Source organism: Podarcis muralis, chromosome 15 (assembly GCF_964188315.1).
Source record: "Podarcis muralis chromosome 15, rPodMur119.hap1.1, whole genome shotgun sequence".
NCBI classification, from domain to species: domain Eukaryota; kingdom Metazoa; phylum Chordata; class Lepidosauria; order Squamata; family Lacertidae; genus Podarcis; species Podarcis muralis.
In genome coordinates, this window is record NC_135669.1 from 16806789 (window position 1) to 16833152 (window position 26364).

At 45.7% G+C, this 26364-nt stretch overlaps 2 protein-coding genes and 1 long non-coding RNA gene across 8 annotated transcripts in view; 2 read left to right on the forward strand and 1 right to left on the reverse strand.

The window, feature by feature from the left end:
* Positions 1 to 1686: 1686 nt before the first annotated feature.
* On the reverse strand, positions 1687 to 9494 carry PAFAH1B2 (platelet activating factor acetylhydrolase 1b catalytic subunit 2). Of its 3 annotated transcripts, none has more exons than XM_028708823.2 (7): positions 9357 to 9494; positions 8750 to 8834; positions 8436 to 8523; positions 7533 to 7622; positions 6758 to 6874; positions 6127 to 6249; positions 1687 to 4647 (listed from the first exon to the last, which is right to left on the reverse strand). In XM_028708823.2, the coding sequence occupies exons 3-7, from the start codon at positions 8514 to 8516 to the stop codon at positions 4369 to 4371; spliced, it is 690 nt and encodes a 229-aa protein (XP_028564656.1). In that variant the 5' UTR covers positions 8517 to 8523; positions 8750 to 8834; positions 9357 to 9494; the 3' UTR covers positions 1687 to 4368. The 3 variants fall into 3 exon arrangements, with proteins under 3 accessions (XP_028564656.1, XP_028564657.1, XP_028564655.1); XM_028708824.2 differs by having other exon boundaries at positions 8436 to 8570; XM_028708822.2 differs by lacking the exon at positions 8750 to 8834 and having other exon boundaries at positions 9357 to 9488.
* Positions 9495 to 9629: 135 nt separating this feature from the next.
* Positions 9630 to 19142, forward strand: LOC144325638 (uncharacterized). Of its 2 annotated transcripts, XR_013390827.1 has the most exons (4): positions 9630 to 9840; positions 10661 to 10769; positions 15455 to 15518; positions 17656 to 19142. It is a non-coding gene; the product is annotated as an uncharacterized LOC144325638 (long non-coding RNA). The 2 variants fall into 2 exon arrangements; XR_013390828.1 differs by lacking the exon at positions 15455 to 15518.
* A 2237-nt stretch (positions 19143 to 21379) lies between these two features.
* The window catches only part of SIK3 (SIK family kinase 3), a 92077-nt gene continuing 87092 nt past the window's right edge, over positions 21380 to 26364 (forward strand). For 2 of the 3 annotated variants that reach the window (XM_028708458.2, XM_028708460.2), the window contains exon 1: positions 21383 to 21709. In XM_028708458.2, the coding sequence (XP_028564291.2) occupies positions 21485 to 21709 (225 nt within the window). In that variant the 5' untranslated portion in view covers positions 21383 to 21484. Of the gene's footprint in view, positions 21710 to 26364 lie in introns of all 3 variants that reach the window. The other variant, XM_077919379.1, reaches the window with a different exon arrangement.

A 26364-nucleotide genomic window follows, 5' to 3' on the forward strand; every position in this document is an offset into this window, starting at 1 on the left:
AGCAATGCACAGCAAGAGAGAAGCACTAGAGGACGCGCCAGCTCTCCGGAAGGCGCCTGGCAAAGAGAGGAGGCGGCAGGTGCGCCTACCTGCCTGTATATGGGAAGGTGTTTCTGCCTCCAGCATTGCTGACTTTCAGGAGAAATGTACACACATTTCTGCTTACGCAGGCACTTGGCGGCTGAAGGATACCGGTCAGGGTAACCTTGCCCATAGCAGGTGTGAGGATATGCTATTGCTTTAAAAAGTTATAAATGCGTGGGGGTTTTTTAATACTTGTTTCTAGTAGATTTTGAAGCGTTTTAAACGTCTTTTAAAATTGTATTAACTTTTGGATGTTTGCTGCCTGGGGCTCCTCCTTTGAGAGGAAGGATGGAAATCTAAGAAATAAAATCTAAAAAGAGCTCATCCCTGGAGACAGTAATTTAGGACAGGACAAACTGGAACCTGCTTACTATTCAGTGCAGAATTGCAACATACAAATGTTTACTAAAGGAGAAGTTTGCAGTTGCTTGTTGCAGCAGCAAGAGCCTTTGATGGTATTGCTAGCAGCATGCTCAGTTCTCACTGCCACCAGTGTTGTTGTGTTGTGGGCGGCTTAACTTTCACCCTGAACGTTAGGAGTAACTGGAATACTTGTTTAGTCTCTTCTGACATTTATTTGTTGGCCCTCTTTAGCTATGGTTCTCAGAAATGCTTACCAAAAAAGAAGAAAAAAAGAGTGCACCTAAATCCAACAGTTGGAGATGGCCTGCATAAAGGTCTTAAAAGAGTTCAGATCCCATCCGTCCCCCGGCTTAACATAGCTACCTGCAATTTTTATGTCTTTCAAAAAGGGTTTCCAAACCCTGCTGAAATGGGATCACCTAGTTTTGATGCAACACTCTACTTTCAGCCCTAGGTGCACCAGTGCAGTACTTCCTTACCAAGAAACAAGGTTTCCACCTATTATTTGTCCAGCACCAAGGCAGCTGTTTCTACAATGGGGCGGGCTACAGATGACATTTCTGCCTACTATGCAAGCCCAAATGGTGGATGGAAGGGCATTTCTAACAGAATCCTAGTCTAGAGCTCATCAACTGCACTCATCTGAAAAAAAGGGAGTTTATACAATTTGTTGCCCGGATACAGAGCTTAGCCATTCCCCACCTCCATGCAGATGGCTGGTAGGCAGCAACTTGCCATGCTGTAACCAGGAGGAGGACATTGGCCATGCTCCTGTAAAACACCAACAATCCCTTGTTAGGAGGTACATTTTTATAGCCTCTTGGCTGCCCACAAAGAAGGGGAATTTCAGGAACATCCTTGCTTGTAGGAAGAGCTTACAAACAAGAAATGAAGACCAAATCTGAACAAACACAAAATTGAACAAGATTTTAGAATGATTTTTTTGAATTTGAAAATTACTCCCCCCAAACACCCACATTTGTGGTGTTAATAAAAATATATACCCCACCATAATCTGAGAGTTTTAATTACAGCTCCCGCTGCTCCAGTATAACCTTGTTGATATACATGTCCCTTTCCCCCTTAGGCTTTAAAAAAAAAACCCACCACCAGAGAACTAGTACATTTCTGATGCACACACGGTTCTTAATGCAGTTTGGGGCTAGACCTCAAGAATCTGGGAGGCTCCAAGCAGCACACCCGCCCACTCTACCTGAAATGAGAGACACTCACAAGAACTAATTGGTGAAACATATACATTTATATTGAAATATGCACTAAACAGTGAGCTCTACCAGTCATCAATGCCATTTTGCCAAAGCAATTATCATCACTTTTTTTGGTGGTGGGGGTGGAAAGTTCAGTTGGCTACCAGTAAAAAAAATAAAACAAACCAAAAAAAAAAAAAAAAAAAAAAGAGGGGAGAAAGCACCCTCCCAAACTCCCAGCAGCAAAAGGTCAGGCTCCAAGGAGTTTCCACACTCTTGAGCCAGCATGCTGCCAGAACCACAATTCTCTCCTTTGGGCACAGGGTCCCTTTGTTACAGCCACACACACACACACACACACACACACACACACACGACGAGAGAAAGACAACATTCCTTAACCTTCTTTCACACTTTTTCTTTGCTGCAATAAATATAAAACTAGCAATGTTCATATACCACTGCACAGACGAGATTCTGGGCGGCAGCATACAACTGTAAACAGCAATGAGATTAGAGGGGAAAGCCATGTAAAAGCTCAAGGCGGGGCAGTATATGATGCACAAGACGTATTCCTGGGTTACCAGGAGCACTGGGCAGCCAAGCACATCCCAATATTAGGATCTTGTTTGGGGATACAGAGAAGCAGGATACATGTCAGCACTTGCAGATGCAACAGGGTTCAAATAAGGGGTGGGGCGGGACCTACAACATTCTCCAGTCTTGTTCATGAGAAGCTTCTCTTTGTGACAGGACAGACAGGAAGATACTGACCTGCCTTTAGGTCGGATCCAGGGCAGCAGACAGGGGAAATGGCAAAAAGCAACTGAGACAGACCCCAGAGAAGCAGCTAGTTCAGGGCCAGGGTCTGTGAAGGGGAGGAACATCTTCCAAAAGGAGCATTTGGACCACAAGCAGCTGTTTCACTAGCATGGAAGGAACACCAGAGAGGTATTTCAGGAAGAGTTAGGCCAGTGCTACCTTTTCCACAAAAGGGTTAGCAGCAAATCCCCAGCAGTGTATGGCCAGCTCAACCACGGCCATCCCCAGTTCAGGATTCCAACACACACTGTTCCCCCACCATTCTTTTGTGGAGTAGCAGCTCTGTGCTTTTTGCATTTCCCCACCTGTGCTGGAGGAAGTCTACAGGAGCAAGGTAATAGGGTGGGGGCGGGGGAGAGGATAAATGCTAGGATAAAGGCCTACTTGGAAGACATCAAGTGAGCGTGTTCAGAAAGTGAACTTGCTCCCAAGAACCTTCTGATATGAAAAAGCATTTCCACGACAAAAAAGGAGCCACTAAAGTCTCATGCACAAGACTTTGGGGGAGGGCAGAAGAACATGTTAGAACTATGCACAACTGGCTAAGTTTAAATAGCTGATGTTTCTGAACTAGCTCAGGTAAAAGCAGACCATAGATGGAAGCATATTTGTTTTTTTATAAAAAAAACTTGCTTTTTTTCAGATTCCTAAAACCAGAAATCTGAAAGAGGTTTTCCCTTCGTGGGAAAATCTCTCCCATCCGCGTAGACATGAATTAAGGCTTTATATCCCTGGTAATCTCTATACAGGAATCCCCGGAAACATGCTTTCCACACTGGACCCTTTCCTACTCAAGAGAGGTAACGGCTATAGCTCAATTATGTCCCTCACTGTCAGAGGCCTCATCTGCTTGAATAAAATGCTTGTACAAGACAGACCCAACCAAGAAACACAACCTTGGGCCTTGTAAAGCTTCAGCCTGGTCCAGGCCTTGAGAGAAGGGAAATGAGCAAGGATTATGACGTTAAGAGGGTAGGAGAAGTAACAGTCACTTCCTTTTTGCTCTTTCTTTTAAAAATGAACACAAGCAGCTCTGCAAAGCATTCCGAAGCACAATATGGAACAGCGGGAAGAAATGTCAGTTTATATTGGTGGGTACGTCCGGCCACTGACCAGGCTCCAAGGCCACTGGGCCTTTTAAGAGATGGGAATGTTGAATCAAAGCACACAAAAGGGGGAAGGGGAGAGAGAAGAGAGAACAAATGGTTCTACCAGGATGCAGAAATTGGGCAGTCCCCTCTTCCCCAGCAACAGAATGACATCCATCAAGCAAGAAATGAAAACAGGCTGAGTTAAATGAGTTCACTCACTTGACAATTAATTTTTCACACGTCTGAAGTTGCCTGATGTAGCTTTATCCTGCTTTCTGTTGTTGCCAAAGCCAGAAAAGCAGCTAAGATCACTTAAAACAAAAAAAAACCCCAACCCCAGTTAAGTATAAAAACTCTCCAAACAATTCCAACTTTTAAAGAAGCAGGCTACTTTCAGTTCAGGAAGTGGAATGTGAGTGCAGCTAATGAGCTCAGACATTTAGGGGCTATTGGAATAATAAGCCTGGCAGGACACTAAGGCGAGGAAACTGGCAGAGTGACAGCAGAACATGAGCAACGAACAGGTGACAGGAACGTTCACACTGTAAACAAGAAATGACTTTAAAGTATCATCCTTCTTCGGTCAATTTAAACCACCCTCTGCAGGTGGCTCTGACTGACTGAGCTGACCCATGTGCTGCCATCCCAGCCACCCCCCCAGTCCCCTTTTCTTTCCAATGCTAAACACAACACCCAGTAACATTCAACAATGGAAAGCACTTTGAGTAAGGAGGATTCTGTAGTGCCAGGATAAAAAGAACTGCGCTGATGGAGCTGGGGTGCCACGGACACGGCTGGGATCAGGCCAAAGTCGCCTGCTTCTCTTCGGGGGTCTCCTCCAGCAGCTGCATGATCAGTTCATGGAGGGGTTTGCAGATCTTGGCGTAGCCGGCACCCGATAGGTGCAGAAAATCAAACATGTCGTGGCAGGAGATGGTGCCATCTGAGTGCACAAAGCCGGCATCCACGTCCAGCAGCTGGACACTGGAGAGTTTGGGCAGTGAGGTCTTCAGGAGCTGGTTCACCTTGTTGTTCTTCTGCCGCAGCAGGTTTGGCTTCTCACCACGAGGGAGCAGGCCCTTGAGCATGAAACAGGACAGAAGCATGTGAGAAGGCGCTCAGTGTTGTAAGAAGCATGCTCCCGAAATCTCACCCAGGCATCTCCCTGTGCACTGACTCTACCCATGGTTTAGGCATCCACATCATCGCCTCTCTGGGCCCTGGCAAATGATGCTGCATAAACCATCTCTCTCCTTCTCACCCACTAGGAACCTTGTCCCTACCTCATCATTAAGAAGCACGTGACAACTTTTATTCTCCACCTGCATGCAAATGGGTTTTACTCAGAGTAGACCCACTGAAATGGCCATTAATTTCAATAGGTCTATTCTAAGTAAAACATAGGTGAATAGCACCCTAGGGTTTGTACCTTCATCTCCCTTTTTTTTATTAAAAAAAGATTTATACATGGACTATTCTAATGCCTTATTATTTATCAATTTTGTATGCTGCCCTTCATCCAAAGAACACAGGGCAGTTCACAACATAAAATACAAAATGAGAGCACAAAACAGATAATAAAAACAAAAGCAAAAACAAACCAACACCCCCCTCAACTGTGCAACTGATACAAAGTTCTCAGCGCCTTTATCATAATTTAAAGTGAACAGGAAAGGAACATGATTAACTAATACTCCTTTTTCTAAAATACTGAATTAACAGTTCAATTGCAGCTTATGTGTGTTTTAACATGTGTGATTTCAACTTTATGTGGCTGAATGCCGGCCGGTAGAAATCATACAAATTAAATGAATGGAATGTGGAGAGCTTAAAGGTTCTTTTTGTACAGGGTTTTCCTGGCAAGGAAAGAGCTTTTGACCATTTTCCCTTGCTTGCGGGGTCAAGGCCCACTCAGCGCACAGCTCCAGAAAGGGCAAGGATGTTTGCCTGGGGGTGGTTTGAGTATAAGTGTGTATGTCCATATGTGCCAACCCTGAACACATCCCATGTGATTGTACTGTATTCAAATGGCTATTCAATTTGTAAAAGATAAAAACCACAATAAGCTTTACAGTAAAAATAATGAAAATTGATGTTAAAAGGATCAGAGAAACTGACAAAGTAAAACTCACTACTCTGTTTGGGAGAACACCAACAATCTTAAACCTCACATCAAAATTGGAAAAGTCTCCCCACTCTAGAGAAAGCGTCCCTACTTCCTTTTAAATTCTGCATATCCAAGGAATCATCCTCAGCTATTATATGGGATTTAGCTGATCTGCTATGACAGCAACTTCCACTCTGAAGCACAACAAGAAACCTTTCCCTAAATAAATAATGGCTCAAGGCATTACACCTAGTGCTCCTTCCTTCCTCTGCCTTGGCCAAGAGAAGGCTTCAGAGACCTACTATTCCCAGAAGCATCCCTGCAAGAAGGAGTGGCACTGCCCTTCTCTTCTCATACTGCTACTACCATTCCTCCTGGTCAAAAAGGAACTTGCAGAAAGTGCACACATTCCCGAAGTTGCTACTTGTTCCTTGACCACAGCAATGCATACCAGCACAATTATCTTGGCCTGAGGCTGCCGCGTATTGATGAGCCTTACAATGGCCTCTATTCCACCAGCTACTTCTTCTGCTGTGTTTTCATGGTTATTTGTTCCAACCCAAACAACAATGACCTGTGGATGAAGAGAAGGGAGAAGAGAAAGAACCCACAACCTCAAATGAAAGAATATTGTATTGTGCATTTAATATTTGCCATATTCATACCACACCTACAAAGCAAAGTTCTGCAGACATAAAATACTATATATTTAAAATACAATCAACAGACAATAGTTACAGGATATCTCCCTAGAAATTCTCAGATGTTCCAACTGCACCTGAATCTTCTGGCCTGGAAATAGTTGCCAAAGCAGCCTGCTGTTAAATCCCTCAGCAGGCTACTGCTGATGCCTCCCTCAGACTTTGGTATTTTTGACAATATCACTCACAACCTAGGCCTCTGCTTCCTTGCTAGTTATGAATTACAAGGTACAAACGTAATATATACAACAGACAAGCACACTGGCATGAAATCATTATGTGCTTATCAGCGCAGAACTGTTTCAGTGGGACCAACAGCTAGCAAACTGTTCATTTGAAAAGGGAGCCTTCACATACACACAGTCATTACCCCCAGCTTACCTTGGGTTTAATATTCTCCAGTTCACCATTCTTCAGTCTCCACAAAACTTGCCCCGTTGTGTCCCCTCCAATCCCAAAATTCAGTGCGTGTAAAGGTGAAAAGAGTTCTCGCCATATCTATAACCAGAAACCAATTCACTCTTTTAGATCACCCTTGAACAAAAGCAGAATATTTGACCATACAGTCTAACCCACCGGAAAGGTATCTGTTGTTGGGTTGTTGTTTTTAAAAAAGGGTAATATCTACACAGAACTTGGATTGAAGAACCTTCAAAGCTCTTTTCTGATGTTGCTTTCTATGTGTAGCATCAAGCACATGGCTGAAGTGCTAGACTGTGCCTCTTGGCCCGGCACTAATGTTGTGCACAGTCGCAGGCCCACCCATACATCTATGTTGACATCTTCAGAAGAGGAGCCTTTGCATACAGCTGTACACACGAAGGTCTCCTGGGATCATAAGGATGGAAGGAACCTCAAAGGTCATCTAGGTCAATGCCCTCCCAATGGAAAAGTCCACTATGCTACTCCTCCACAGAAATCATGCTCAACAGATGGATACCTAGGAAGTTAAGCCAAAGGTGTATGTGATGTCAAGCACAGGCTCAAAGGCTCCCTTTCCCTTCCATGGGCTGAGCCCTATGCAGAAGGCTCTGTCCGTTGCTGGTGGACTGTCAACATTATTCTAGATTCAGGTAGGTAGCCGTTTTTACATTATGTAATTGATGGAAAGCAAGTGTGTTCATATAACAAGCCCCGCAGCCTCACCACTCAGTACCTCATATTGCTGTAGCAGCTGAACCATGGAATCCCCCACAAACAGCACATCAGGTTCCTTGTCCTTGCAGTCCAACACAAAACGGTTGTGCTGTATAAAAATGAAGCAAGAGCATTAAGACAACCAAGCAGCTTTCTTGCACCCAGAGCCAATTATCTTTGGACTTACAATCCTGACTGCCTCTCAACTCTGCCATTTTGCTGCTGTTATTTCCTTACTGCAGGTGCCCACTACTATGGTGAGGACAGTAGTGAACACACATACACATGGCCTCTGCCACTAGCAAAAGGAATGAGAACAGGTAGTTGCAGCCAACTTTTCTCCAAGCAAGTGTCCTAACAAGGGGAGATCAGTCTGGCCAAAACTGGATACTAATGCCCATTTACAACTTGTCACTTCATTCTCGCCTTGCCAAACTGACCCTCCTCTATTCTTTGTCTTTTTTCCTTGTCTTTTTTGTTTGTAAGGCTGACAGCAGGAGCCATCTCCTTTTAACTGATGTAAACCACTTTGTGATACAATCTACATATGAAAAGCAGAATAATTGTATAATACGCTGAACTGTGGGAAGTCTACCCAGTCTTGAGCATATGGAGCTTGCTTAAGGCATATTGCAAAAGAGAACAGTCATGCAAAGCAGTGCACTGTCTTCAACTCTCAGTAATTTGATGTGTAAACTGAAGTAAAGCCTCCAGCACTTTGCAATTTGGGATTATGTTAAGAATGGGTCTACTAGTATACCCTATAGGCAAGTTAGCCAGACAGTCTTCACAGAGACTTCTACAGAGACTGTGCCTTTCACAAAAGAGCTATAGTGGCAGCAGTGATCACTATCCCTACAGGTGTCGTACAAGACAGAAAAACCCACTCAATCCTGCTACAGCATAACATTTTTTTTTTTACCTGTGACATCCACCTGTCATCTCCCTGAACATCTTCAGCTGCATGTGGAATTGCTGCTGGGTTTGAGTCACCCTGGCTCATCCTATCCCTGAGAAGACAACAGTTTCAGTATGCCATATTCTGTAACAGTGAGATCTGTCGTATGAACGGGTTATACAAAAACACATATATTAGCACAATTATTCCACTTGGAGGACATTTCAGATATCACAAGGCACCAAACATGTTAGAAATTATGTTTGCATTTACCACATGTGAAAAACTGCAAAGCACCTTGCCTGTACATGTAAATAAATAAACATGTGAAGCCGTACTTTTATATCTCCGACCGTACTGCGAAGAAACACATAACGGAGCAGAAGAATTTGCACGGCAGTCAGTCAGAGGAAGGAACAGGTGCTGGGATGGAACAACAGATGAGGATGGACACAGATACTCGCACCCGCCTTCCCACGCCTAATATTTTAAGATTTCGACCACGACCCCGAGCCCCCACCTCTGCCCCGCCAAGCCAAAAACAAATGAGAAAGGTGGAAACCAGGTGAAGGGTTCCCGGCTCAGCCACGAGGGAACCCCGCCCCCGGCCATCAACCTCAGGCGACCCTCGGTGCCTTTCGGCCAGGCGCCAGCAGGGGCGCAGAACGAAGGCCTCCCGCCAAGCCTCGTTGCCATGGGAACCCCGGTGCAGCGGGGAGGGGGGGCTGGGAGGGGGTCCTGGGCCCCACCCTCCTGCCCGCCCTCGCTTGCCCCCCTCCAGCCCCAGAGCGCATCCTCGGATGAGGGCTCCGCCGAGCGCGGCTCCCTCCTCTCCTCCCCGCACCGGGCCTTCCGTGCGGGCGGCGGGCGTGCTGGGGGAGGGGCGGCTAACGGAGGCCCGCCCTGCGGCCCAGGGGAAAGACCGGCCCGACCGCCCCTACTCACGCCGGCGGCGACTGCGGCTCGCCCCGCTCCTCCATGGCGCTCGAGTCTTTTCGCCTCACGACCCTCCTCCTTCTCCCCGATGCTCTGGCGGGCGCGCCCCTCCCCCCAGCTCCGTCTCCGACCACCCCTGGAGTGCGCCTGCGCAAAGGTCTGCTTCCGCCCTGCGCCCTTTGCGCTAGCGAATCAGTCTCGCCCCCGAGGAGGAAATCCCGCCCATTTAGAACTCCCGTTCCGCTATTCCCAAGTTGCTCCTCTAGAGGGCGCACCTCGGCCTAATACGGCGCGCCGGAGGGTTCATGCGACCTACGCTACTTCAGCGCCTTTTCTTTTCTTTTCTTTTTTTGCGGAGTCTCACCCGGCGCCATATTGAGAGGAGGAGGGACTCTAGGCTTGCGGGAGGAACCTGTGGGCGCGTGGCGGTGACGTCACTGCTCAGGCCCATGACGTCACGATGAAACGAGTGGCGTTCTGGGTGATGCCATAGGTTTGTTGTCCTGTAGTCGTGTGATCTTAAGATTTTTTTCGCAGCAGGTAAAACCAATGGTTTCTGTCCAATTATGTTCTTACTCAGAGAAGGCCAGTTAAAAATAATGGGCATGACTAACTTAGCCTATGAATGTCACTTGGTCTTCTACTCTTAGTTGGATATAGCCCAAGATATTACTGGTGTCACTAAGGACTAAGTTCTTTAAAATGTAATTTAAAAAAAATATATGGTGGAAAATAAGAAATTGCAACTTGTCTGTAAGCTGCTTCCCTTCTGGATCTGAACAAAAATTCCCATTGAGACATTTCCATTTGACATGAAGTTATACAGTTGTTCTGATATGTCCAACTCTTAGTGTGATTGTTGTTCCAGTATGGTCCTGAAAATGGTAATGAGTGTCATTGTCTCTCCACCCTCCACCTTTCCCCTAAAACTGTCTGTGGCTCAAGGTCCTCCGCCATAGCAAAAAATAGTTTCCAGTTCTAGGAAAGGGAGGGTGAGGAAGAGACATATAGGAAACCACACCCTGCAGTCAAGGACAAAAAACATGTAGAGAAACCCAGCCACAAAGATTTGGATGTTGCCTGGCGTGTCATATTTTGGGTGGCTAGTCTACACCACCTGTCACAACTCCATTTTTCCACAGGTCATTTTCTCCTGACCACATTGCTAATCATCACCCATTGATGTATAAATTCTCAAGATAGCACTTCATGCATCTGATGAAGGAGACTACTAAAAAAACACTTGTTCCATAATAAATTTGCAAGTAAGGATGGATGACTCTTGTCAATTTCAGTTTCTCTTTTCTTCCAAGCTTGTTCAGTTATCCAGGAACAAAGACAGATTCTTCGTAGCCATACCTGGAGATGCCAAGGACTGAACCTGGAGGCTTCTGCACACTTTGGTCCTTCCCTTTCTCTAGCGTGAGGAGATATAACTTATCAAATGCATGCATAAACATCTCAAATAATGTGGCAATAGAACCTAATGAGAACGGGTATAACTCAAAACAAAATAGCATTATGATGTGTCTTAATAATTAGTTCAGCCACATCATCTACGGAAAGATTCTGGGAGCAGTGGGAAAGTAGACAATGGAATGATTCCCATTAAGTTTTCAGTAATGTTTCCCTCTACTCCATGGGAATTTATATTCATCTCTCTAGTTGCTTCTTGCGCCCATAGTTATTTTCACATTGTATCCTGCAGCACTGTATTTACATGTTTCTGCAATTGTTTCAATTCCTCCATCACCTTCCCTATAAAATTGAGAAAGTTTTAAACTTCCTTTTAGCAACTGGAGAGCCGAAGGAAGATGCATTAGACTTCCACAACCCTTAAAGGAAAGTGACTCAAAGTCAGATATAGAGTGGGAACAGGAGAGAGAAGATCAAAACAATGTTTTAATTATTATTAATTATTAAGCTGCTTAAATTTGGGTGATGTGATACAAACAAAGGCAGTGCTCATGCAGTGGCCCTTTAACAGTAGAATAGGACCCATTGCGCAGGAGGTCTCAGTTTCATTATGAAACCCACACCACTCAGCACAATTTCTCTGTAATGCCTGAATCAGAAGAGGTCGTGGATGATGCAAACCAGTGCCTGAGAACAGTTAGGGGCTAACTGTCAGGGGGTATCCTCCAGCATCTGCACCTGAGGCAATTATTGTCTCACTTGGCCAAATAGGGCTGGCCCTGGAGAGAATGTTTGTTTGTTTTTATAATAAAAAGCACCATAAGAGTTGCAGTAACTGAAAGGATAGAGTCGGCTTAGGGGTACTTTTAGGTAAAAATAGGACACTTCCAACAACAGCCTTTGTTGGAAGACTGTCACTTTCCACCCTTGACCTAAGATGCTGTACACACAAGCTTATAACATGGTGCATGATTTTGGACATGAACTGCATCATAGCCCACCCCTTACCTACCACTTGAAGTTTTTTTTTTAATATTTCAAACACAGTTGATGAGATAGTTCATATGGATATGTTAAGCATTGCATGATATAATATGGAGCTGTAAACAGAATAATGATAGTGTTTAATTTCAACCTGTTCCATTTGGCACAGATTTCATCTACTGAAATCTCAGGGGTCCCATCTTGGTTTGGCAAGTTATCCATGGCTGCTGCTTTTTAAAATGTTTTTAATTGGTTTTTCCAAATAAACATGAGAACATAACTCCCCTTATTAAACATTTCCCCTTACCTACCCCCGCCCCCAAGCCACAAAGTGCTATGGGGAAATGTTATTCCAAAGTTTCAAATGCAAGTCTGGTGAATGCCACTGTAATTGAGGTTCTGTCAAGTACGTGACAAAAGGGTACCATGTCTCTATAAAATTGTTCTCATTTTTCTTTCCATCTAAGGCTTTAACTTCTTTGGTCAATTTTTCTGAGAGTACTATAGTCCATAGTTCTTGCTTCCATTGTGAGATTTGTAAACATTGCAAAGATTTCTAGTTTGGGGCAACAAGTTGCAGGGCTGCTACTAAAAGAAAACTAATCAACTATATCTGAGACTGACATTTTCATTTTTTAAGACACTTAACAATACTAAAGTTGGGGTACAAATAACATTCTGTTTTGTGATCTAACTTATTTCACCAACATTTTTCCAACATGGCTATAATCTGTCATACACCCACCAGTGTTCCCACGTCTTTACACCCTCTTTAGCAAAGAGGAGAAATAACTTTATTAATATGAGTACTGTAGGCTACACCTCAAAGGTGTAAAATGCTGTCTGTGTAGTAGCTTATTTTCTTTTATATGCATGGACACTAACTTTAAGGGCCTCTTGGCTCACGGGCTCTGCCAATCTATTTATCTACTGTATTTATTTACCAATTACTGCCTCAAGATCTGATTCCCAAGTGTATTTTATCAAATTTGTTTAGCTTAACTGTATGTCACTATTTTATATATTATTGTTCTATCCATAGCTTCTTGATGGCATAGAACCAGCTGCTCATTAAAGCATAAACTCCACCTCCTGAAAGAGAAGCTTGGTCTCCCCTGTTGACCATCATTTACCTTTATCACCAGTAGCAAAGGCCATTTCTAATAAAATTAGTTTTGCTTCATTGTTTTAAACAAATATTCCCCTGCACAGCACGTAGAAATTAAGATACACACACAGAGAGAACGTCTTTTAATTTCAGGACTTGTTCTGGGTCCCCATAAGCTGATTAATGCATTTATTTGAAGTATGTCTATACTGATTTTCAGACAGACCTGACACAGCAATTTACCAAAGATCAAAAGCATTGATTTTTAAAAGTGCATTAGAATAAAATGAAAAGACAACTGTTTAGAAGGAGCTGCAATTGCTGCTTCTCTACTATTTTCAGAATACAGTACACTGGTCCTTCAGAAGCAGCTGGGGGGGCCAGTTGGGTGAGGGAGGGGCTACCACTAGGAGCTGGAGGGTGGCAGCTCCCCAGGCTGCTTCTCTTTCTTGCCACTTGATAAAGGCTGGTGGCTGGGAGGATCATCTCAGTCTCTCCCACCATAAACACGGCTTCTTCCTTTTCCTGAGACACTCCCACAGCTACCATCCTGGCCTCATTATAAGGCAGCCATGGACAAACCACTTCTTAGGCCTATCCATGAACTCTCCCACTTACAGATTGTGGAAACTTAATTCGAACGACAACTGGTCAGCAAAATACAGATGCTTGTCTGTCCACCATCACTATTTTCCCAGTTCCTAGCAGCCAATCCTCCGCACCCCTCCTATCTCACGGAGAAAATCCTCATCTGTACTAATTCACTTCCTTTAACGTGGCAGTGACTTTAAGAGATTTACGTTGTTAAGCCTGGGGCTCATATGGTTTATCTCTTAACAAGGGACTGAGATCCTATATCCTTCTTGAAGCTTTTAAGGATTGCATCTTACTTTAATGTTGTCTTCTCATGCTTCTGGCCAAAGGCTCAAGGCCCTTTCTCCTTTGGCCATAACAAGCTCTCTCTCTCTCTCTCTCTCTCTCCCCCCCCATCCCTGAAGTCAATTTGCTGTTGTCATCACCCAGAGCTCCCTGCAGAGCACACATTACAGGAGAAAAGTGAGGGAAGAAGATAGTTCGGTGAGAAAGTGGGAGCAAGAAGGAAAGAGAGAAGACTGGCTGTGATGGTTTCCGAAAGGCTTTTTAAAGCTGTAATTACATGTGCATCAGTGCAGAGACCTCAGCTGAACCATGAAAAGTCAAGTCAGCCAAATGACCTGTCCCTTGCAATACACACACGTTATCTCCTTTCCTCTACATATGAGAGCAGCTGGCTGAAGATGAATATTAAACAAAGGCTGTGTCAATTTAATTCCCTTTTCAGGAGGCAACTGAAACTCACCTGTCCCTTATTTTCAGGGGAGCTGAAGCTCCAGTGTTGCCACGGGCAACAGTTGGGCCACTTGAAGCTAACTCAGTCATTTCCCTTGGCAACCATGACAACAAAGTTCTCTGAAACAGCCTTAATTTATGAAAGATGCAGGTGGATGGCATCTAATTGGAACAAAACCCATTAATGAACGGCAAGGTCAGGCAGCTTGGCTCAGGTTGGCTGACCCATGAGGGCACAGCAGGTTGTGGGGTGGGGGTGTTTTTTTGGTCTCTGGGGTTTTGCTGTGCAGATTCCACTTTTGCCGATGTCTGCAGTGTTCACAGCTGTTGCCCTAGTTTCCTCTCTCCAGCTCCCACTCACTCTCCTGTGCAACGGCTGCCTACCACCTGCAATGCATATGAAATTTATTCCTTCCAAATCCATGAGCTTCCCCGCTCCTTGAAATAACAGTGCCAATAAATCACCAGTGATCAACATTTGTGAGTGAACAAAACCCCTTCCCCACAAAATCCCCAGCAGTAAATTGCCACCCAGGCCAATAATTTATTGCTAGTTTCATCACCATCACCATTTATTAAACTTATTAGTTGCATTTTTACTTGCCACTGCAACTCAGAGCGACTTACCAACCCCTGCCATACTTTAAAACCAAGGGGGGGTGCTTTTTAAACATCCCACCCACCCTAAAAGGCCATAGATAGTTAAAAGTAAAAGGCCTAGTTAAAAAGGAATGTTTTTGCCTGGCATTTGAAGGTACATAATAAACTGCTGGCATGAATAGGGGCACAAGGGAGATGGCTCAATGGCAGAACATGGGCTTTGCATGCAGAAAGTCCCTGATTCAGTCTCTGGTGTCTCCAGTAGTAGCAGACAGTACGGTGGTGCTCACCTGACTCCTGGTTGGTCATGTTGCTGCTGCTGCTTACGGGGGGGTAAAGGGTGAACGGTGGCAAAGTCAGTGCAGTGCGAAAGCACCAGCAGGAGTGCCGCTCTGGCATTGTCAGCATGTTTGTGCCAGTGTGGTGTAGTGGTTAAGAGCGGTAGTCTCGTAATCTGGGGAACCAGGTTTGCGTCTCCGCTCCTCCACATGCAGCTGCGGGGTGACCTTGGGCCAGTCACACTTCTTTGAAGTCTCTCAGCCCCACTCACCTCACAGAGTGTTTGTTGTGGGGCAAGAAGGGAAAGGAGAATGTTAGCCGCTTTGAGACTCCTTCGGGTAGTGATAAAGCGGGATATCAAATCCAAACTCCTCTTCTTCTTCTTTCCCAGAAATCAGTAGCAATGGTCAGCTGAGTGCCACAGCTCCACCACACCAACCGCTACGCATGCTCAGGTAGGGCTGAGAGAAGACTTATTCCTGTCAGGATGCTGTCAGCGGCTCCCGGCTGGTTGCCCAGGAAAGTATAAAGACAAGGAAAAGTTTCTGACAGTTATTTTTTATTTCAAGCTATAGAACCCAACCTCCTGGATAATGGCATTGTCCACCCGCCCTGCCTCTCCCACTTCCTCATTCATCATTCTCATTGTCTCCTCTACATGTGCTTCTATGTACCCTCTGTCTTTGAGCTCTTTGCTCTCCTACTTTTAAGGCTCGCTGGGTTCTGGAAGATGGAGGGCCTGGAATGCTTGCTAATGATGACATGTCAGCTGGGTGTTGTTCTGGCTCCCCCACGATTTCCCAGCTTTCCCCCTCATCTGCCTCGGAGCTGCAACCTCCCTCAAACTCCTGTTGTAAATCTATACTGTCTTCCTCCTCCCTCTACCTGGAAGGGTCAGAATGGGGAGGCGGTCTCCACCATTCCTCCTCTGCCCAGGCCATGACAATACCTGGCATTCTGGAGAGCCATTGCTACAGTTGTCATCATCAACAACCAAGTTGGTAGCCATTGTCTCATCTTACGGTAGTACAGTGGTACCTCGGGTTAAGTACTTAATTCATTCCGGAGGTCCGTTCTTAACCTGAAACTGTTCTTAACCTGAAGCACCACTTTAGCTAGTGGGGCCTCCTGCTGCCTCCGCGCCACCGCTGCACGATTTCTGTTCTCATCCTGAAGCAAAGTTCTTAATCCGAGGTACTATTTCTGGGTTAGCGGAGTCTGTAACCTGAAGCGTATGTAACCTGAAGCGTATGTAACCCGAGGTACCACTGTAAGTTCCCTTGATTAACTGTGAACAACATGAAGCCTTCCTTTCTGTCTGTCCTGAACCTTCCAACTTGCCACTTCACTGGACCCCTTTTTGAGTCCATGGCTCCCTTGACCAATTACATTCTTTCTGTGGCACCCCTGTGAGGGCTCAGGAGTCCAGTCATGTCACCTCTTGCCTGCAGAACTGGCAGCCTCTCACCCTTTTTCAAACACCCTTCCTTGTGCAGTGTTCCCTCAGCCTCTTCTCCTCTCCCCGAGAGTCCTCTGGGCAGCTACTGCTGCAACAAACAGCTGTGCAAGCCTTTGGGAGGAAGAGACGCAAAAGGGCATCAGAAGAGGGAGGGAAGGAAAGAGGGACAGAGGCCAGTGTTGCCTGTGGCATCCCTGACCATCATTCAAGGCGCCCAAGAGTGCCATGGCACACTGGTTGAACACCACTGGGTTCAGGTGTTATGGAGGAAGGGTAACAAAAAGCTATCTTTCTCCACTCCGTGAATAATTTAATACAGCTTTGTAACATCCCAACATGCTAAAATGAGACTGCCAGATGGGAGGTAGAAAAATGGGACATAGCTGCGATCCAGCAGTTAGGTTGGGAAAGAGGACCAGATTCCTGTACCATTAAGTTTTATAGAAGAGGGAATATCAGCATGCGTTGTTTGCCTCACTTACGCTCCTATTTAAAACACATACACAAATAAGATGGGTTTAGCCTAATCTCTGGGTATGAGGATGAATTAGGCTGTTTAATAAGCAGGCTACAAAGATGTGCAAAATGGCGTGGGGGTCTGAGGATTTGCCTTAACAGGCTTTAAAAGGCTTGCTTTGTTTGAAGACTTTGGTATTTTTCATGTATTCCCTAGTTCTTGAGAAGATCGGATGTAGCAATACTGGGCTGGGTTCCTTTGGATATGAAAGGGGAAACTAGAGGCTTACAGCGGCTTAGCAACATTTATTTTACTTAAATACAAACATATAAGCAAAGTACAGTGGAAACAAATCAGCTTCTATAACAGGGAACAAAACTGCTAGTCTTGCAACAAATTCAAAAGAGCTGCTTTTTCAACAATACGGAGCTGTGCCCTAGACTTGGCTAATAAGGGAGAATGAGGATAAGTATTTTATGTGTTCATCTGAGGAAGGGGAGCCTCGTTATCCCCCACTGAGAGTTGCACGTCTCCCTGCAGTGTCCTCCTTTCATTGTCATTTTTTTTTGGGGGGGGGTTGTGTGAATTATAATTGTTCTAGTGTGACATCACTTGTTTGTTTTGTCCTAGAAAAAAGGTATTATGCTGATGTTGGTGTTTTGCATTTTTATTCTAGAGGAGAAATGTCTGCATTTCTTTTTGCCGGTGGAGCGAGACTATTCAGACATCTCATCTTAAAATGATTGTGAGGCTGGAGACGACGAGCCTGAGGAGTTAGCTTTGTGGGTCTTTGCAAAGGGTGTGTGACCCGGGCAGTTCTGCTGGCCTAGGCTCCTTCCTTGGTGGTGCTTAAACCTGTGATATTGCTTGACCCTACTAGTCTGTTTCTTCATGATGTGCTTCCTGCCGCTGAGGATTCTAAAGCCAATGTCTCTCTTTATGTAGAATGTACTTAAATGTAGTACTTTTGCTCAGTTGTAAAGTACATGCTATATATAAGGGAAGGTTCCAGGTCCAATCAGTATTATTCACCGTTAAAAACAAAACATCTGAGCAATGAGGAATGGAGAATCTTGACATCCTGAAAATCTGCTGTCAGTCAATAGTAGACAATACAGGACTGGATGGAAAACTAGTCCAACACAGCACCTCACGCTCCCAACAATTTTAGATCATATTCAATAAGTTGGAGAGGCATAACTTATTCTGGTGAACTCATTCTTTTTACTAGATTCTATATCATCTTTTGTTATTCTTTCGAGATTGCACTTTGTTGCTTGTTAATAGTTGTAAATATTAATGTACCAATGGTCTGATTTGGTATAAGGCAGCTTCCCATGGTCCTAATTTGTCTCATGGAGGTGGCACTGATTAAGAAGTGGAGCGTTCTCTGGTTTACTCACTGGTTTCCGAACTGTATTACCAGCACCTATGGAACAGCCAGAGCCATCAATGAGCAATTTTGCCCGCAGGCTTCTGGTGTGGTTCCCTTGGCGACTGCGCAGTGCTCCTCAGTAAAAATAAACAATGGCTATCCTACTAATGTGGATGGGGGCTGCTTTTGACTGGTTTGTGTGCTGTTAAAACAGTAATTTGCTTTGCACATGGCAATGGTGGAGTACAAAAGGCAAGTACCACAGCTCAGCCTCTTGTGCAAATTGAACCAGATTTTCAGGACAGCTCATCTATAATTATTCTAGAGCAAGTCTAGTCTCTCTCCTTAAGTTGTGGAGTCAAACATTTCAAGGCCAATTTCCATATGGTATGCCCAATGTGCTGGTGGCAGTTGTTTGGTAAGTCAATGTTATATATATTACCTGTGTTTGACCAGCAGGGGGCCCCTTTGCGTCTGAATGATCAATTCTTTGGCAAGAGGAAAGAATCTTGTTTAAAATGTACAGTGCTGTATCCAATTGATGGTTATTCCGAGTAGATCCACTAAATTAATGGAACATTTTGGGCATATCTGTTTATTTCATAAAATTTATATACCGCTTGATTGTAGAAAAAACCCCTCAAAGCAGTTTGCAAAAAAAAGATTAAAACAAGAAAATTATCACTTAAAGAATTGCAACCATGTTAAAACCACAATAAAATACATTAAACAAATTAAAACTCGTAGAACTTTCTAAACATCTGGGTAGACTTGTCTAAATAAGAATGCCTTCAGCAGGCACCAAAAAGAATACAGTGAATAATTTCAGAATACAGAATAATTTCAATGGGACTACACAGAGTATGTCTGGTGCTGGATACAACCCCGAAGGGCAAAAATGAACTGCAAGCATGCAACTGCTGGCCTAGAGTGCAGATGTAAGCAAATTGTATAGCTTGACCGAATTGTTTTGATGGCTCAGGCTATGTATTAACACAGAATTGGGTGTGAGGAGTGTAGGTGCAATATATTTTAGGAAGTTAAGGCTTGTTTACTTTCATGTATGTGACCTTTTATGGCAAGAACTACAATGTGGTTTGCTTACGTGCCCCCAGCACGGCTGTGAGAAGTGTACACAGCCCACGGCAACAGCAGGTGCAATACCTTTTGTGACGCGGTGATGCCTAGTAGCAAAAGCTGCTCAGGCAGTTTGCCTCAACAGCTCCTCTCTGCTTTACGGAGCCCACTCCAGCCACCCACAACCCGCCCGCCAGAAAACCCACCCAAGTTTTTATATATAACTTTTTATTGATTTTTCAATTTTTAAAAATACTTCAGTACGTAATAAAATTGTCTTTTCCCGACTTCCAGACCCATTTCCCATGGTGTTTTAATTTCTCCCCTCTGCTGCACAATACCTTCTATTTCTTATACCAACACATCAGTACTGTATTCTCTAGTTCCTTCTGTTGCTCATATTTAAAATCCTCCTTGCGAGTTCATCAAAATAAGATTTCCTTAAGTAGTCCGAAAAGGGCTTCCCTTCTTCCACAAAACAATCATCGTTAGATTCTCTTATATCGGCTATTAACTTTGCCATTTCTGCATAACCCATCACATGGGTGTAGCCAAGGGTGGGGGGCAGGTACCCCCCTATATCCTCAATCACTGTTGAAAAGCATAGAAAGTACGTACTCAATTTTCTGAGGTTCTGCCCCCCCCCCACAGAAGCCTGCCCCCTGCAATGTCTTCTTGTCCTCTATTTATGGTGTGTTTTTTACCCGTGATTTCCCAAGAAAGGCTCAACAACTTTGACTTCCTTTAAGAAAAAAAAAAGAAAAAAGAAAAAAAGCTGAACAACTTTGGTGGCTTTTAAAAAAATATCCTGGCTACACCCATGGTCCATCTGACCTTACTTCTCCATTCTTTTTTGGTGGGGAATTCTTCCACCCATTTTTGTGCATGCATAAATCTTTTTCTTTTCTTTTAAACTGTCCCTATAATCCCCAATATTATTTTTAAGACAGAATCTTAAAAAGCAGAGACATCACCTTGCCAACAAAGGTCCGTATAGTTAAAGCCATCCCAGTAGTGATGTATGGAAGTGAGAGCTGGACCATCAAGAAGGCTGATCGCCAAAGAATTGATGCTTTCGAATTATGGTGCTGGAGGAGACTCTTGAGAGTCCCATGGACTGCAAGAAGATCAAACCTATCCATTCTGAAGGAAATCAGCCCTGAGTGCTCACTGGAAGAACAGATTGTGAAGCTGAGGCTCCAATACTTTGGCCACCTCATGAGAAGAGAAGACTCCCTGGAAAAGACCCTGATGTTGGGAAAGATGGAGGGCAGAAGGAGAAGGGGACGACAGAGGACAAGATGGTTGGACAGTGTTCTTGAAGCTACAAACATGAGTCTGACCAAACTGCAGGAGGCAGTGGAAGACAGAAGTGTCTGGCATGCTCTTGTCCATGGGGTCACGAAGATACGACTAAACGACTAAACAACAACAACAATAATCCCCAAGAGAAAGGCTAACCCACCCAAGTTTCTGATGCCAAGAGACCCGGCTGGCTTGGAGGGCTTCAGCCGGTGGGGAGTCCCACTGCAGCCCAACGGGCCTTCGGCGACAGCCTCCCAACCTCCCTCGGCAGCCGGCGCTCCTCTTCCTCATGTGGCGGTGCAGCCGCCCGGCTCTGCAAACGAACCGCGGGTCGCACGTGCGAAAGGCCGCGCGTCGTGTCGGGCAGTCCTCGTGCAAGCGAAAGCAAAGACTCCTGGTCGGGCCCTGCTCTGGAGCGCGCGGAGACGAGACCACTTCATTGGTGGTCTCCCGCACGGCTTGACCTGCAGCAACAGCAGCTGCCGCCGGAATTGCAACGAACGGGCAGTTTGTCCCTTCGCGCTCCCCGTAGCCGTCGCGCGCGCCGGCCGCCTGCCGTGCGCGCTGACGCCCCTCTCGCGTCAGAAGCCGCCGCGGCTGGGCCCGCGCGCTGCTCCTCCCCCTCCACCACCTCCTCCTCCGCCGGTTGCCATGGCGGCGGCTGGGGCCCCGCCCCCGTGCGGATGAGCTCACGCGGTGCCGCAGCCCCGGGAGGAGGGGGGAGGGGCGGCTGCTCCCTCACAACAAGATGGCGGCGGCGGCTGCAGCGTCCGGTGGCGGCGGCGGCGGTGGAAGCGCCGGGGGTCCCCCGCTCCCGGCGCCCGGGACCCGCCTGCCTCCCCCGGCCCCGCCGCCCTCCGCGGCCCGCCCGCCGGGCCCCGCGCGCATCGGCTACTACGAAATCGAGCGCACCATCGGCAAGGGCAACTTCGCCGTCGTCAAGCTGGCCACGCACCTCGTCACTCGCGTCAAGGTGAGGCGGGCGCGACTCTTGAGGGGCCTCGGAGCCGCTGCTCCGCCGCCCGGTCGCCTGACAGCTCCGCTCCCCGAGGCTGGAGCGCGCCGCCCCCGCGGCCTGGTGGTGGGGGGTCGCGTCTGCTTCGTGCCCGGCAGCGACAAAGCGAGAGGGGAGACCAGACCAGACCGCCACCCCGGCACCGGCCACCCCGGCTCCTCTCCTTTTCCCTCCTCTTTTCCTGGGAATGCCTCCGGGAGCCTTCCGAGCCCCGCCACGCCGAGAATGTGCGTGGCGCGGCTCTGGGCATCCCCGGAGGCGTTGCAACGAGCTCCTTGGGCTTGCAGGAGACTGGCTTGGGAAGGTGGTCTTGCCCCTTTCCTCCTCGCTGTGAGGGATGCTGTTGCCGCCTCCCCGTACAGAACTTGGTCCCCACAACCAGGCTGCCCTGCTTGTGCTCTCGCTTTCCGGCGCTCCCGGAGAGGGGAGGCTTCTCCCGAGAGTGCCACTTTTCCCTGCCAGAGCAAACCTGGTCCTTTCCTTTGCCTGCTGGCTCGTTGAAGTACCTGTGGTCCAGGCAGGCGCTGCTGCTGGGTTGCTGTGGACCAGCCACATGTGGCTAGGGATGCAGGCACCCTGGGTGCCTCCATGCAAAGTAGCCACGGTGGTAACTTTGAGAGCACCTTGCTTTCCGGCACTGATAAGGTTCACCAAAAAGCCGGGCACGGTCTTGCTGTCAGTTTGCACTGGGCCTCTGTTGATCTCGGACTAATAAAGAAAATCCCCCTCCTCTCTCTCTCTCTCTCTCTCTCTCTCTCTCTCTGTGTGTGTGTGTGTGTGTGCGCGCCTGTCTGTGGAAAGGAGGTCTTTAAGAGATGGTTCAGAAACTTCATTTAGATTTTTGTTTCATTTAAATTTTGCTTAAACAGCAGAACCTTTTAAGGCTACTCATGACCTGTTTTTATTCAGTGAAGGAGGATTGGAATGCTTCTGTGCTGTTGAAAAGAGCAAGGGCAATGAGCGTTGCCTTTTGTAAGGCCTGGCACCTGTTAGCAGAGCTTAGTGCCTTTTTCTTTAGTCAATTTCTTTCATATGCTTTTGGTGCATTAGCTGGCAATGCGTACCTGTGCTAGCTGCTTACGTTTGCCATGTTGGATGATGGCTTCATAGTGGCAGTGTCCCTTTCCATCAATTGGGATCTGATTTGGCATTTTTTCTGTCCAAGGTGTGATATTCTGAAACTGACCAGATTATTTCATTCATCATTTGATAAGAATCTAAACCAAAGCTGGTCACTTTCCAAGGATACTTCTGCTTGGGGCAGGACAGAATTTCCTGTCTGATCTGGTGGCAGCAGCCTTGGAATCTTACACCTTCTCTTAAAGCATGAAGCCTGACTACTGGCAGCAGTAATCTCAAGATTTTTGCCCTGTAAGCATCTTCTGAGATGGCAATTATCATTCTGCATGTGGAAAGGAGTGGTCTGGCTTGTGATGGTTGATCCCGGGTGACTGATGGGAGGAGGGTGTCACCAACTGCTCTGATGGTACTTTTGAATTCTGGGTCTGAGAGGAGAAAGCAACTTGATGAGATCAATAGTGGGAGAAAAGGGGTTTTGGGTTGTTGGGGTTTTTTTTGGGTTTCCTGCCATGTAATCTATTCCTTAATCACCAGTTACTGCTGCTAAGAGTGGTCCTTGTGATTTTATTTTTTTTGCACATATGTAACTTCTAATTGAATTGTTAAATGGCATTGAAACTCAAGGACTACAATCTTTGACTCTATCTTTTACTTTCCCCTTTATATACGTACATCTATACCTGCCAACTGAGGACTATAGTTTATTCATTTGTTAAAGTGGACTCTTGTCCATGAAATAATAATAATAATAATAATAATAATAATAATAATAATAATAATAATAATAATAATAATAATAAACAAACAAACAAACAAATAAAAATTTATTATTTATACCCCGCCCATCTGGGCGGCTTCCAACCAAATTAAAATACAGTAATACATCAAACATTAAAAGCTTCCCTAAAAAGGGCTGTCTTCAGAAACTTGCCATAACAAATTAGTTGGTCTTCAACATGCTACATTGAACCAAACACAGGTACTACTTGTATCCTCTGATCATGAAGCTGAATTTTGGGTTGTCGTCTTAGCTGCTGGGCCTTTTAGATTGATGATGTGCTAAGCAGCTGTTTGTTCATCAAATGTTGCTGAATGCAGCTTGACAGCAAGTCTGACTAACCAACATATACAGTGGTACCCTGGGATAAGAACTTAATTTGTTCTGGAGGTCCGTTCTTAACCTGAAACTGTTCTTAACCTGAGTTACCAGGCCTCCCGCTGCTGCCGCGACACCATTTCTGTTCTCATCCTGAAGCAAAGTTCTTAACCCGAGGTACTATTTCTGGGCTAGTGGAGTCTGTTACTTGAAGCGTCTGTAATCCAAGATACCACTGTACATTATGAGAAATTCTCCTATTGTTGGAATAAGTCAGGTGAGAATAAGTCAGTGCTCCTGCTTTTTGCTTGCTCCCATCTACTGTTAATCTGGTGCCAGGGGCAGCAATGCAGAAATCTGCAGAAATCTGGAATAAAATCTTCATCTCTGTCTGCAGGCTAGTCCAGCAGAGCTTCTAGGTCAGCTCTGTTACTTGTGCTGATATTTTGTTTCTGCATAGTGTAGAAAGCAGACAGGAAGCAGTGGTCCTATGATAGTGAGTTTCTGATCTATGTAAGAAGCCCTTGGGTCCACCTATGGCTGTGGTGTGCAACATCTGAGGTGGCACAGTGCTATCGTTCAGTTTGTTTCAGAGCTTAATTGCTGCTTTCTCCCTACCTGTGGCTCTCCAGTCGTTGCTGGACTACAACTCCCATTACCCCTGACCATGGCTCATGCTGGCTGGGATGATGGGAGTGGAGTCCAACAACAGCATATGGGTGCATGTACTCCAGGTAGTTTCCCAGGTAGAGCTATCCTCCACTGTTAAATTCATATTTAAAAAGCCTAACACAACCAGGATTACTGACAGTGGTTGATGTTAAAGTCTATGAAAATATCAGGGTAAAAGCTGTGTTAATGAATAACAGAGGCTTAGTATGGGAAGTATGAAGAACCTGCTTCTTTGAGACTTTTCTCTGCATATCTTATGATCTGGAGCCCATTCTGAATACAAAAACTTATTGACTGAGGAGCTCCTGGATTGCTAATCCAAGGGCACCTTCCACTTGCAGAAGGTACCAGCACCCAGAAGAGGCTTCTTGCTGGAAAGTGGGTGAGGCAGGAGGAAGTAACTTCTATTTCCCCAAGCCCCCAGAATCACTTCCCATGCTGTTCTGGAATCCCCTGGAGCAGCTTTATAGGGGACTGTAAGAGAAAGGAGGAATTGATGAAAATTGCCACTCCAACCCCTTCTTATAATGTGAGCACCAAGTAGAGCTCTCTGTTCATTATGAGAATGGATTCAGCTCATTGCATCTGACACAAGAAATCTCAATTTAAAATAAATCTTACTTTCCTCCACCTTGTTTTGTTCAGAGTGGGTCTTAGTTGCACAAAGACTTTTTCGTAGCTTCTTGGATCAAGAGACTGACTAGCATATATCTGAAATGCTTCTTGAACCTGTTGATTCACTTCTGCCAGTGGGTGGAGAAGAACTGCTGTTCCTTGGAAGTCAAGTCTCTGATCAGTTTGAGCAACTTGCATTCTGAGAATATTTAGCCTGACCCGAGTTTGTAATTCAATCAAGAGTTCAAAGTGAATTCTTGAAGGCCAAATATCTGACCTGTACTCTCAAAACATGTGTGGGTGGGTGGGGGCAGGTGAGAGACTTTGAAGAAGGGGCAGAGGATCCTTGTGCCTCTCAAAACCTTTTCATCTAAAGGTTCCTCAAGTTCATTTTGTTGTCTCCAGCAAGCAGAGTACATGACCAGCAGATGTCTGCTTATGCGGGGTTTCTCCAGTCCTTGTGTTTTTCTGTGGTCTCAATTGGAGGCAGTCACCGTAGTGATTCAGAGATGGCTGGCTGCAAACAGGCTTAGAAACAAATAGGTGATTGTTTACAAAGTCCACCAGAAAGCCTGAAGTGTTGAGCAAGGCACTAATACTGAAGTGGGAAAGTGTTGTGGGGAAATCCCCCCCCCATGCCCACCCCACCCGCCTGCATTCAAAATCAGGCCAGTGTTTCTTCGTTAACAGGAATTCTGTCTAGGGCTTGACTTAAGTAGACTTTGGTAGGGACAGACAGATCCATGGAAAACTGGAGCCCTGGGGCAATATCCAAAGGTTTCACAGAGTTTTTGTGATAGTAATTGAAACATGGGGGGGGTGGTGGGGGTGGATCTGACTGCAGGAGAGGTTACCCATCTATTTCCCCCCTGTCTGCTTATGGTGAAGCTACAGAATCCAAGAGTCCTGTTTGTTAAGAGCTCTTGGAGAATGGAACTCCCAGTAAAATTGGCAAAGCCACAAGCATGGAAAAATATGGAACATGCTTCTGTTTTACAACTCTTGAGGATCATTTTGGAAGGGCAAATAGGTGAGAGGAGCTGTTGTATTAGACCAATAACATTTCATGGTTCACAGAACTTGTCATTGTTTTTTAGATTCTGGGAGACTCAGTGTGGCTTGCTTCATACAAGTCTTAAGTTCTTGCTTG

Bases quoted from the DNA above. Each gene is read 5' to 3' on its own strand.
- PAFAH1B2 (XM_028708822.2), bottom strand. From the start codon at position 9,391: ATGGAGGAGCGGGGCGAGCCGCAGTCGCCGCCGGC. The intron at 8,524-9,356 runs GTGAGTAGGGGC...TTGTCTTCTCAG, and splicing joins GAGCCGCAGTCGCCGCCGGC to GGATAGGATGAGCCAGGGTG. The intron at 7,623-8,435 runs GTAAAAAAAAAA...ATTTTTATACAG, and splicing joins ATGACAGGTGGATGTCACAG to CACAACCGTTTTGTGTTGGA.